Genomic DNA, 13,263 nt, shown 5'->3' with positions numbered 1-13,263 from the left:
AGGCCAATGTACAGCATTTCCTCGTATGAGCTGTACCTATAATCCAAACCATATTTCAAATAAAATGATGGATTTAATGGACATCCATACCACTACTGCGGTCATTTCAGTAGGGAGTTGATCACCTCTAAAGAGAGACTCTGTGCCATTTGTCATCTTGCACTTCATCGATTACATTTTCGCGTGACATTTCTACAGACCCGAAATTATGGAAACGCTTTTCAAAGTTTGTTTGACTGTTTTGACGATTTGCAACTCGTTTGGAACAGAAAGGGTAAGTCTTCCTATTATTTAATTTTTTTTAATATTTTACCACTGAATATCTACTGACTGTTTCGAAAATAATATAAGTTGTGTTGCTGAGCTAACTCTGTTTATATTAAATGATGTGACAAACTGAAGTAAAAACTTTTTCCATTAAATAGGAAAACATCGATAAAAGTACCTGATGAAGTTCAGTTTTAAAGGCCTTCAATTTAAAATACTTAGAATTTTTAACCTTGCGAAAGAACAACAGTGTTTCGACATATAACAACACGTCTTTAATTGAACCACACATACTGAAAAAAAAACTAAATTAGATCAATTGGTTTTTCTATGCCTAAATAAAGTATTCTCTCATATTTGCTCACATGTAAAATACTAAGAAAGAAAGCTCATTCATATATAAATCTTAAACGAATTTTGTTACACACCAGCTAATAAAAGTCAATCAAGTTGCGTGATATGGCCAGGAAAAAGTAATCTCTTTTCAAACTATGAGTATATCGCTCTCCACATATCCTTTACAGCACATCAGTGCACAAGGTTACCCTCTAATAGCCAAGCCCACCTTTCTGAGGTACATATCAACACGTTACAAAACTCCTTCATTTCATCAATTATTGAAAATTATTAAACTTAATCAACAAGTAGATTAATCAAGTTTATAAATTCATGTTCCATAATTTTGGCTACAAGCACAATAACTAACACTTTGAAATTCAATCATTTCAGCGATAACTACAAGCTAAACTATAAAATCCAGTTATTTCTAGATTCATAAGTGAAAATGTATCCTCTTGTTAAATATCCAGACATGGGATTCCCTATCGATACAGAGCGACAGTCGCTACTTTTTGTATGGTTATGTGTTTCTAATGTTTTTTGTTTATAATACAACGAATAACTTGATTCCCATTTGTTTAAAGGCAAATTTCTTTGTCAGCTCTGTTATTTTGATATGATTTCCAAACAGGCTCGTTAGTGCTTGTATTCGTCGAAGTTATCATTATGAATCCATCAAAGCAACATCTGCGTTGACTAATCTAACAACAAAATATTTCTATGTCATAATCCAATCAGAAAGATGCTTCAGTTTACTTCAAATACAAATAGTCAACAGTTGGGTAACTACTGTAAACAAAACTATAATGATAAGGTATATCCTTTAAATAAGATATATACTTCAAAGGGTGGTAGGTCCGATTCAATTTCATCAAATTGGAAACAATGCTCAGTTTTAAACTTGAAAATATTTCTGCAAACTATCATCCAGATGCGAAATTTGCAGCTTTAAATTTTCACAGGGAGCACTTAAATGTTTACTTCCTTCACATGCTCATCGATGTCACTTTAAAATATATCGTTATTTATGTAGCAATGCTGGAAAAACAGTCTGCAACAAGGCATTAAGATATTTTGAAATGCATTTTGAAAAAAAAACGTAAACATAAAGATCACTAATTTGGAAATGTACATTTTCAAGGAAACAAGGTTTAACAACATTAATTTATAATTACAACTAACAAGTAATTATAATAACGACACTCGGCTTAGTTAATTTGATAACAACAATTGTTTTAACCGCAATTTTTATAGATCATGGATATAAGAGCAGAGAAAATGTAAGACATTTTCATTTATTTTATTTAAAATGATAAAGTTGTAAAGAATGTCTCCTATCGCATGCCTTTCCAAGTGACAGTTCAATACGATTGATATCATAAGTAGAGATCACAGTTATTTCCTCTATGAAAATGTCAAAACGAGAAGTATAGTAACACTTAACTAGAGGTAACTCCTCTATACTCAGACTTAATGTCCAATAACGATACCAAGATAAGGGGAAACTTGAAAGAAAGAAAATGAGATTTTAGTAGTGAATGGAGTTAGTTGAGATATTTTGATATATCGTTACCTAAAAATAAAAAGTACAAAAAATGTGCACATCCCAAAATATGTTCATATTACTATCAAGTAATTAATGCAAGAGACAACAAAATAAATTTATGTTTAACTCACTTTCATGACCATTGCACTTTTTGAAATTTCTGTTTTAATTCTCGTGAGTTAGAATGAAACACCTAAAAAGTATTGTTTGTCGAATGTGTGAGACTTGTTTAACTGTTTAAAAATCATACTGTTTTTTACGAACATGATCTTTGAATTGTATAAACTAGAAGATTTAAAAGATTGAAAGTCGCTTTCCAATGCCATAAACGTTACTTATACGTATAAGTTGTCTTATAAGATCTTATAAATTGCCATTTTGGTAACTTCTGAATTACCTCTTCGAGTCATTCGAATAATGTAAAATAATCATTAGTTTTGTAATTGTGACCGATGTGAAGTCTGAGGGAAAATAATAGATATTTTCATAAAATAATGCTCAAAATAAAATCGTAGTAAGATGTTTCTTTAGTCGTTGAGTCCAGACAACTAGTCACACAAAGAATTTTTCCAAAATACTTAAATGCCTCATCAAATAAATCAATTTTAATGAAGAATTGTATGCTCTCGTGCATTAAATCAGTTTGTTACATTGCAGTTTTTAATATAAGCTATATTCTGGAAGAAAAGCAAAAGGCAAATCCTCTATTTTATCCTATCATTAATAAATAAATAAAAATAAAGGTCATATAACTAGCGGAATAACTTAGTGCAGATGCAGAGAACATTTCTAACACTTTAAAAATAACCTGATGCTCATTCTGGTTGCTTGCCTTTAAATAATTATGCTTTTCAATTTTCATTACAATGGTATGTTGATTAGGAATACCTAAATGCATGTTTTATTGTTTTGTCTTTAGTTTTTTTTGTCTTTTTTTTTACTTTAAATTCGGATAAATCTATAGAAGCAGAAAAAAAACAGAGTATAAATAAAAATATTTTCAACAAAACGTATATTAAATTTTTATTGAAATCTTACTTTTGACATGATCTAATTCACCAACATTTTAATGACAATCCAATGTGATGATTTTGTCTATATCTGGATTATTATAGCTTAGGTCATTGTGTAAAGCAATTAAATATTTTATGTGTTTTTATATATATATATATATATATATATATATATATATATATATATATATATATATATTTATATATATATATAAATAAATGTATATATATATATATATAAATACAATTGTGAAAAAAAGTATTAGGTGATACATAAAATCTGGAAATACTTCAAAGAAAGACAGTTTTTCTCTAATTTATTTGTAAATTATCTAATCACAAATACCGTAATTTACATTGATTTTCACATAAGATACTCCATAAAGTCGTGACGATCATGTAAAGTTCCTTGTATTTGACAAACTAGGTAACGTTTAATAGTCTCAATTTGAATACCGGAATTAAATATAAAACCTTCGCGAAGATATTCTCATGAATGGCCAGATTTCCTATAATGGGACCACTGAAAATGTACTCTAACTATAGCATGTATGTGGTGGGAGTAGTCACCGATCCCCACCCACACTCTTCCTATTCACTGTTCTCCATCCCTCCCTCCTTCCCACCGACTTGCACCTTCCTTTCATGATACCATGTGGCTGGTCGATGTAGTACAAACCTTAACGTTTCGTTGTCGTTTTAAAGTAACAGATAACATAATTCAGTATAGAAAAGGAAACTCTCCCTATATTTAAGAAAACCCATACATGATAAACGCTTACAAATTTAACAATATCAAATCTATTACACTGTATTTAAATGTCTCTTTTCTAACACGTTGCAAAAACTAGAAAGCATTGTCATAACTCTTCTCCATGGATGGTTATAATTCGCTTGAAAAACTTTCGGTTTACTGATATGTTTAAAGATATCTAATTAAATTCCTCCATTTGATATTTTGTAGCTATCGTTCGAACGAGTAATGTATACAAGAAAAATACGACTTGTGTCGCTCAACTTACGGTGACAATAAACTACAATGGTTTATACAAATAGAACAGTAACGTCTCATACAGTGTAAGTCATTGCTTCCTTAAAGCATTATCGACGATACAAAACTTTGGCTACATCCCAAAACAATCGCCTTTGACCGCGTTATTATCTTTGTAGAAATGATACCATGTTGTGTATTTTACCTTGTTGGCAACAGCAAATTACATTGTGTAATTATTTCGATTCTATTGATTTTATTTTCATGATTTAAGGTAAAGGTGGTTTGATATCCTTGTATCAAAGGATCATATTCTTCTGTAAACCGTAGAACGTTTTAAGGCTATATTGACAAGATGACCAGTGTGCAGACAAAAAAGACGAATAAATCAGAGAATTCTTAACATTTCAGGGAATAACTAAAGCGTGTTGTCTTGTTTATACAGAGAGTTGGAAATTCTATACAATATGTTTTTTCTTGACAGATAACATCGTAATGTCATGAAATTTGAACTGCCATATACTCGTCTGTTCAGACATGTCAGTATTCAGAATATACCAAACAAGATAAAAAATGTAATTGTTTAAGTTGCTATCGACCATTCTTACTGTAACAAATTTAAAGCCGACTACCTGTAAAATTCTTACTACTTATGGTTCTATGGATTTATAATCATTGAAGGACTTGTCTGAAAGAAAAAAAAACACATTTTAAATTTCTCTGGAAAGTTCCCCCTTTCACATTTTTTCTGGTGAAATTCTATATTTCTTGCAATTGTCATCATTGTCATGTTATAGAAAATAAATTTCCCTCTATATCATGTAGCTTTCTAGAATTAACGTTCAGCAAGGATATCTTAAATTCTCTATTTCATAACGGACTGGTGTATTGTATTATAGGTTTACTTTTAATGCTGTGGATTTTTAAAGAAACTGACAAAACCATTAAGACAAAAACTCTCTTCAACTTATTGGTTGTTGTGTTCTCACTACGTCACACCTTATAGCTTAAAATTAAATACTGATCCTTACAATCCCGTCATTTATTAATTACGCTTCATGCTTCTAATTAGTAAGATATAAAAGTCTATGGCTAAAAACTTACCTTACAAGTAAATGGAACCTTTCACTTAGAGTTCATTTTGGTCATGTTTGCCTTTGTTCTTTCATGTTAGCTTACATATCATGTGCCAGAGTAGCTGTAAAACGGGACAATTTCAATAATCTAAGTCTTCCCGGAAGAAAGTTGTAATATAACTCTCTATGTGTTTATTGATATTTGCAATATCGGCGGCATATTAGTATCGGTAAAAGCTAGCCTCATTGAAGATAACGGCAAACTAACATTTAACTTTTTTCCCCACAAAAAGCCAGTTTCGATTAATAGCAAGTGGCCAATATGCTGAACAGCTGGTCAAACAAGCATGACGCAAGTTCTGAAAAATATTAACCGATCTAAACAGACCAGTCAGTTACCGTTAAAAACTCATCAGTCTTTGTCGCGCATTAAAGAAAATGTCACCAGTCTGGCTGATGTATTATACAATTTTATATTCAGGATAGTAACTTAACGTATGTGATTATATGTTTATACCTACAATAGTAGCCTATCAGTCCTCCGCTGAGAATAAATGTTTTAACACGTGGAAACCGCTCTTCTAAATCATTCCAAAAATTGTGTACATTGCAGAAGCTGGAAAGAGTATCATGGATGCCGTTTGTGAAAACATCATTGACTGATGAAAAGATTGTATTTTGAGAATCAAGTTTGCGTATCACATTTTGTTGCCGATTGGTTTAGGAAATATTTCAAACACGAAGCACTTGCTAATTTTGGCTAGACTTAGGTGTTAGTATAGCCGGCTGATGGAAGTAAATAAGTGTCTACAGAAATTAGACAATGTGTAAAAGTAAGCTGGCCTGAGGATTCGATCCTAGCAGGATCTTCTTCAAAGGCTAAATGACAAGTAACAGTAACAGAAGCGACAAAAACACACACGAAATTAGACAATCAAAGAATATGTTTTCGTTTTCGTTCTGATAAACGCATGAACTTACCTTATAAGTAAAATGACCCCTTTCAAATCTCAGAGTTTCGTTGTGCACGGTAAGTATCAAGACACGGTAATCTTAGAATAGCTAGGACGATTTAAATGATCCCTAAGTGTTATTAAGGACTGATAAACACAAATGCGTTACAACATTTGTCTGTAATCTTCTTACGTCAAAATATAAATTGAACAAAGAACATCTGTCTGCATTAAGCAACAAAGCTGTCTAAGGAAGCAGTCAGCTATTGCCTTTGTTCTTTACGTGAACTTACGTATCATGTACCAGGATAGCTGTTACACCGGAAAAATGCCATTAATCTAAAGTTTCCTGGAAGAAAGTTGTATCCTGTAAGTGATCATTGACCTGTAAATCAGCTATGGAATGTAGACAATGATAAAACATCAATACAAGTGGTGATCCGGAGAATTTATCAAAGTTTATATCGACTTAACTTGTTTTAACCTCACATGTTTTGAACCAGTTTGCGAATTGTTCTTTCTTTCCCTCGAACTGTTTTTATAAGACATTAGCTTTAGATTTAATCTGATCCTGCTTAGTGTTGACTGCATCAATCTGTATGTCTTGTAATGTATTCATTAAAAGTATTTTATTACACAGGGAATCGTCGGTGCCGACAGAAGATCTTCAGGTAGGTGTAGTTGTTATGTTATATGATTTACCTTATGATAAGAAGTAACCTCAGTAAGCTATATCACTTATGTATTATAAATGTTAACACCTCAGTTGACCAACTTGAATGGCTGGAAATGTTGGTTCTTTAGTGGTCGCTCTAAACGTTTTTTTTTTTTCAATCATGTCACCATTTCCGAACATCTATTATGAAATTGATTTCCTCTGAGTCGTATATTTTCGATCTTTTCATGTCCAACGTGCTACATCGATATTTTTTCATGTACGTTAAATGGAATTTGACTGTTTTCATTAGTCTTTAACTACTGATAACTACGAAAACATTTGATTCAAATGGCCTTTGAATTTTATGTTAACGTAATTGTTTCAAAACAGTTACATCTGAGAATCCAACCACGATTACCTTATTAAATTTAATATTAGTCGCGATATCTTCCTCTATACGGTAGTTGAGTAATAATTGGCATAAAGGCTAATCTATTATCTTAACTCTCATTGTAACAAAGCCATGTTTATTACAATTGGCTCAGAATGCTATTTTCGTTAACTGAAATGTTTCAATCGCGATAAAATGTTTACTTTGTTTTACCTTTCATCCAGGTTTTACATACTTTGTTTTTCAACAACCTGAGTATCCGAGAGATTGCAGAGAAGTATCGAATGCATGTTCCTCTACCCACAATACATCTGGAGTGTACCTTATTAAACCAGATGGCTATCCGGAACCGTTTGAGGCTTACTGTTATAATGATCTTGATACTGGTGGATGGACGGTATGCCATAGTTGATAACTTGATGTCCCCTGTTCAACTTTAATCAGTTTTAAACAAATTTACTTCAATTTTGCCTACAGCAATACATAGTGATGTAAAAACATCCTTTTTTTCAACTTGAATCTTTTTATCGGAGCAAAATTTGAATCAATTATTTTTATACATTTTGAAATTAAGTCCAGTGTAGTTCATCTAAAAACTGTAAACCTTTTAGCCTACATTACAAATTGAAGTTATATATATATATATAAGTTCTAATTTCTGTTAGAAATGTTAGCAACATATCCCATTGCGGTAGGGAACGAATAATTAATATTTAATAACGTCCTAGTTAACGCTTAACTTCTTTGGTATTCGTCGTAGGTATTACAGCGCCGAAGATCAGATTCCGTCAATTTCAATAGAAGTTGGAAAGATTTCAGAAATGGCTTTGGCTTTCTAGGGAGTGAGTTTTGGATTGGAAATGAGAAAATTGCCTTCTTAACAAATCAAAAGCGGTACCAACTGCGAATGGATTTTGAGAACGTTGCTGGAGATACTTACTATGTAACATACGACGAGTTTCGTATCTCAGATGAATGGGGGGATTATCATATATCTAGTTTAGGTACATTCGAAATATCAGATGGTAAGTGTCTTTTACATTCTTATTAAACATAAAGCCAAAATAACTCGTATTTGTTTATTAAATGTCGAAAGTAAACGTACATAAACTGAAAGGTTTATTCTGAGATCGAATTGATCTTTTGGAAGTAAAATTGTCATGGCAAAATTTTTCTTAGCTTGAATAAACTGCTACAATACATATAGTAAGAGTATACATAGAGTATACCAGCGAGTACAACGGTGCTAAAATACATATAGAAGCGGTTCCAACATGATATGATATATATGATATGTTGAAATATTAATATTGCATTATTATCTATACTAGATTTCGAAAATGCCTCCATTAGCTGAATTGTGATTACGCACTTACTACAATACTGTACTCAACACTAACCTTGGTTCTGAACAAGGAACCGTATCTAACATGTGTACAACAGAATGTTCACACTTTAACAGGTCCGTCTCCCAGTTTGATTAAAACAACCAACGTTGTAATTAGTAATCATTGTTGTCAAAAAGTAGTATAGTAACTCCGAGGAAACTCTGAAACAGAAGTAAGCTATGACTATATGGTTTCAGACCAGTTGTGCAATGAATTACGGAGTATTATCTCGTAATGTTGAATAAATATTAACATAAAGTTGAATAAGGAACAGCCACTACCTGATTTAAATTGTTCTGTATATATTCGAACTGTTTCTGATTGTGTGTTTTTTCCTTAAACCTTCAGATAAGAATGACTTGAGAGGGCAGAATGACAAACCTATTCTTTCTCACGTCATATTCTTCGTTTCTCTATCAGGTTCATATCATTTACATTTTATTATTTCCTGTCCTCTAGGAATAATCCCTGAATGGTGTCCAGCTAATGAGATATTTAGCAATGAGACCTGTGAGAGGACTTGTGATGACCCTGACTCTTGCATCTCGGCTAAATCTCACCCAGAAACAGAGCAATGTGTTTGTGTCGGTGATTATCTAATACAGCAAGAGCGATGTATCCCTCTGAACCAATGCAACTGCTTCGTTGCTGACAAAGGAGGTGTATTAAGGGTCAGTACGGTTTTTCGGGGCATTTTAAATGCTTTCCTCTTCATTTATTGTTTGATAGCTACCTTTTTATGGCGAACCCGAAAAGCCTGCGTCATCCGAGTTGGCCTCAACGACCGCATTTAAATTTCTTAAAGGTTCATATCCTTGCCTAGATCAATCGATAGGAAGTTTGTATTGACCACACGCTGTTGAAATTCAAGATGTACACAAAGATCAACTTGTAGGAACAACCAGGTTATAGAGGCGAGTTACCAGTGTAAAAACCTCATAAAACTTTCTTAAAGTTCATACCCTTTGCAAGAAAAGTCGAGGGGAAATTTGCATTGGCAATATTTCATTCATTCGGTTCTTTTTCGCTGAATATCTTAAATTAGGAAGGCGAGTCTTACGTCAATTCGAGTTGTACACGGAGATCAACTTGTAGGAACAACACGCTTGTAGATGAGAGTTACCAGTGTAGTGAACACGCAACCTGTGATGAGAGGAGCGGTGTCCGTGAATGTTATTGCAATCAAAACTACCAAGGAGACGGAGTGACGTGCACTCACAACTGCTTCGTTGCTGCCAAAGGAAGTGTAATAGGGGTCAGTACGATTCTTTAGGGTATTTTAAATGCTCTGCCTGTATTCATTTGTACCTAGCGAAAATACAAAGCATAGCAACGCAATTATGATACACCCAGAACGATTAACGTTACCTAATATATTTAAAACGCTCATGACCGTATATTAGTGTTAATCAAGTGTGTCATCAAAAGTCGCTAAAAATGTAACAAATAACACATATTTTACTATCTTTGGAATATGACGTCATACATTTATCTTTCCAGGAAGGTGAATCATACATTAATTCTGACTGTTCATCACGACAAACTTGCAACAGTAACTTACTCACACGTGAGAGGTACAGTTGCAGTGCAGACGCAACCTGTGAGGAGCGGAATGATATCCGTAGATGTTACTGTATCGAATGGTTTGCAGGTGATGGTGTTACATGTACCCGCAGTGGACCGAGAGATTGTTATGATCTTTACACAGCGGGTAGAAGAAATGACGGAAAATATACCATTTATCCCGCTGGAAGATCCGGGTTTGAAGTTTTTTGTGAAATGTCTAGTGGGGGATGGACAGTAAGTTTTAGCCATTGACAAACAAAAGCTTTCCCATGTTAAACTTGTGTTTTCTCATAAGACAGGACTTCCTTCACTAACATTGGAAGTAAATCATTCAATTATTTAATTAAATTGATCCATCTTCCTATCAGTTCATAACAAATCGGATTATTGACCTTCACCAATTAATTTATCTTACTTATTGTAGTACAATGAGATATTTTATACATTACTTACTTGCCATCTATACACTAATTGATTCTCTTTGTAGATTTTGCAACGACGTACAAATAGTTCCGTCAGCTTTTATCGAAACTGGAATGAGTACAAAAACGGGTTTGGAAATCCAACAGGAAATCATTGGATTGGCAACGATAAAATATACAAATTGACAAATCAAAAAACCTACCAACTTCTAATAGAAAAGACAAACAGGGAAGGAGCACCATACCACACCCGTTATTCATCTTTCAGAATCAGTAATGAGAGAGACAAATACCGACTGTCATTGGGTGGCTACAATGGAAATGCTGGTATGTATTGTGCTAAATGTCAATCACACGCATACTTGTAGTTATTACGTTATATCATTCTAGCATAACTACCTGTAGTCGTAATCACACTCTTGGATTTGTACTCGTACATATACTCAGGTCGTGTTATACATCTAGTGTATATACTGATGTAGAACTGTATTAGACGTCGAGCTTAGAGTCCCGTGCGCATTGCTCATTAAACAATTGCCTTGCATTTTAGCACGTGTTGGTAAAATGATATATCGTTGTAACATCATACATAATATATCATATCAACCACTTTTATATAGTTAGTAGCGTCTGTTTGCTCGCAAATGTCAAGCTTAAAACATTAAGGAATTATAACCAGTCTGGAAACCTAAAAACTGCTGCAGCTTTTCAGCTTACTTTGTGATTGAAATATGTTATTAAAGAGTGAATTAAATTAATTTCTTAAAGAACGACTTTATCATTTCCAAAGAAAAGAAAATTAAGTTTCATTTGACCATGCAATATTTGTTCATTACAGTGATTGAGAGGCCAATTATATTACAATAATAACAACAAAAGTATCAAATGATTCGGACATTTTTTTCAGAGATCAGTCGAGACGAACTGTATGTGTTACATTCTTAAAGAGCATTACTTGCCGTATTTCTTGTCGTTAGAAATGTATAATCATATGGTAAACTATTAGTTTGTTGATATCAAATTAAAGTAATCCGTCAGTATGAAATATAAGACGTTATCACGAGAGAAGATGATTACATGAATGATACAATCAAACACTTTATTTCTCTCACACTTATTTGAACAACTAGCATATATTAAACAGTCAAAACTATATATTTTACAAAATGCCGAAAGTGAATACTTCAACAAATGCACCGTTTACATTTCTGTTAATCTGACACTCAGTACTATATTATTAATTAATATTTGTCGAAGAAAGAGAAATATTAATATGAATACAATATATACATAAAGAAATATATTGTAATACTTCACGATGTTCGCAAATTAGGTCCCAGACGAATTGGCAGAATTGAAACCGCTCCAGTAAAATCCGCAAACGTGACTACAGCACAAAAATATTACGTAAGCTCAAACTTAAACGAACAAACAACAAACGCAAATACACCCGACAACTACAGCAAACGACTCCAAAGTGACATAATAATGTCCATTTATAATAAAAGGTAACAACTTCATATTTTACAAGAAAACACCTTCATTAATTATTCGCTAATTTCCGTCCAGGTAACAATGCTATGGGAGCAAATTCAGGATATCGATTTAGTACGCACAATGAAGACAATGATGGATCGAGTACCTTCGACTGTGCAGAAAAACACCGAGGTGGCTGGTGGTATCCAGACGATAGTAGCACGGGCTCTACCAGCAACTGCTACTCATTCAGCGACCGCGTAGCTACAGGTGGCTACGATTACTCTGACTGTTATTGTTATTATTATTATTACTGTTATTATTATTATTATTATCCTCATCATAAATGTTATAATTGCGATGGCTGTAGTGGTTATAATCATGATAGATGCTGCCGAAACAAAAATCCGGTTTATGAGACAAATTTCTATTCCTGCGGCTACTCCAATCTGAATGGGGATTACTCGTCCAACGATTACCGCGGTATCTTCTGGAAGAATCTTCACGGTTCTGATTGCGGAATAACAACAACAACAATGAAAATACAGCCAAGTCAATGATCAAAGTAGTGGATTTGAAGTCTTCAAGGTCACAAGAACAGGAAACGGTTGGCGATATAATAACATATATTAAATAAGGAAGTACATATCGAAGCTATAGTGGAAGTTTGCGTATTTGAAAGATCGAATTGAAGGAAAGAGACACTAATAAGCCTTCCAAGGCAATACTATATTATGGGCAAAATACTAAACAACGGTGAACCATTTTACCAGTGGGACAGCCAACAAAGAGAACTCGATGGCATTTGATACTTTTTCAAATAGTTTTCGATAATTGCATTGAATTCCAAACTTGTCTTTTAAAATGTTATCAGTAATAATGGCACTGAGAATACTATGAAATTATGCAATGAAATATATTAAAAAAATACATCAGTATGCTGACTAGTCATGTTCCTTTCCAAATGTTGCGATTATATTGAATAAAAGTTAGTGGCAATGTAATGACATCGCTTAACTAGCAACGACATCTGATACGTTTTGATTTACTTTCTGGGTTGTTTATGTATTATCTTTGAGAGATCAGTTCTACTGCCAGAGTAAAGCGCACTGGTTTATGCAAACAGAACACAACCATCCGAAATCACCATAATATGTGCCATCCTTATTCCTGAACC

The 13,263-nt window shown here is 33.2% G+C and overlaps 1 protein-coding gene across 1 annotated transcript; it reads left to right on the top strand.

Annotated features, from left to right (window-relative positions):
- The first annotated feature begins 7,986 nt into the window (after positions 1 to 7,986).
- Positions 7,987 to 12,646, top strand: LOC139972948 (uncharacterized). The gene is made up of 6 exons (XM_071979266.1): positions 7,987 to 8,259; positions 9,082 to 9,293; positions 9,668 to 9,877; positions 10,123 to 10,422; positions 10,676 to 10,937; positions 12,180 to 12,646. The coding sequence occupies exons 1-6, from the start codon at positions 8,142 to 8,144 to the stop codon at positions 12,644 to 12,646; spliced, it is 1,569 nt and encodes a 522-aa protein (XP_071835367.1). The 5' UTR covers positions 7,987 to 8,141.
- Positions 12,647 to 13,263: the final 617 nt, after the last annotated feature.

The sequence above is a fragment of the Apostichopus japonicus genome, chromosome 9 (assembly GCF_037975245.1).
Source record: "Apostichopus japonicus isolate 1M-3 chromosome 9, ASM3797524v1, whole genome shotgun sequence".
NCBI lineage: Eukaryota > Metazoa > Echinodermata > Holothuroidea > Aspidochirotida > Stichopodidae > Apostichopus > Apostichopus japonicus.
Note: the sequence above shows the minus strand (reverse complement) of the source record. Positions and strands in the feature narration are given on the sequence as shown.

Bases quoted from the DNA above. Each gene is read 5' to 3' on its own strand.
- LOC139972948 (XM_071979266.1), top strand. From the start codon at position 8,142: ATGGATTTTGAGAACGTTGCTGGAGATACTTACTATGTAACATACGAC. The intron at 9,878-10,122 runs GTCAGTACGATT...TTATCTTTCCAG, and splicing joins CCAAAGGAAGTGTAATAGGG to GAAGGTGAATCATACATTAA. The intron at 10,938-12,179 runs GTATGTATTGTG...ATTTCCGTCCAG, and splicing joins TGGCTACAATGGAAATGCTG to GTAACAATGCTATGGGAGCA.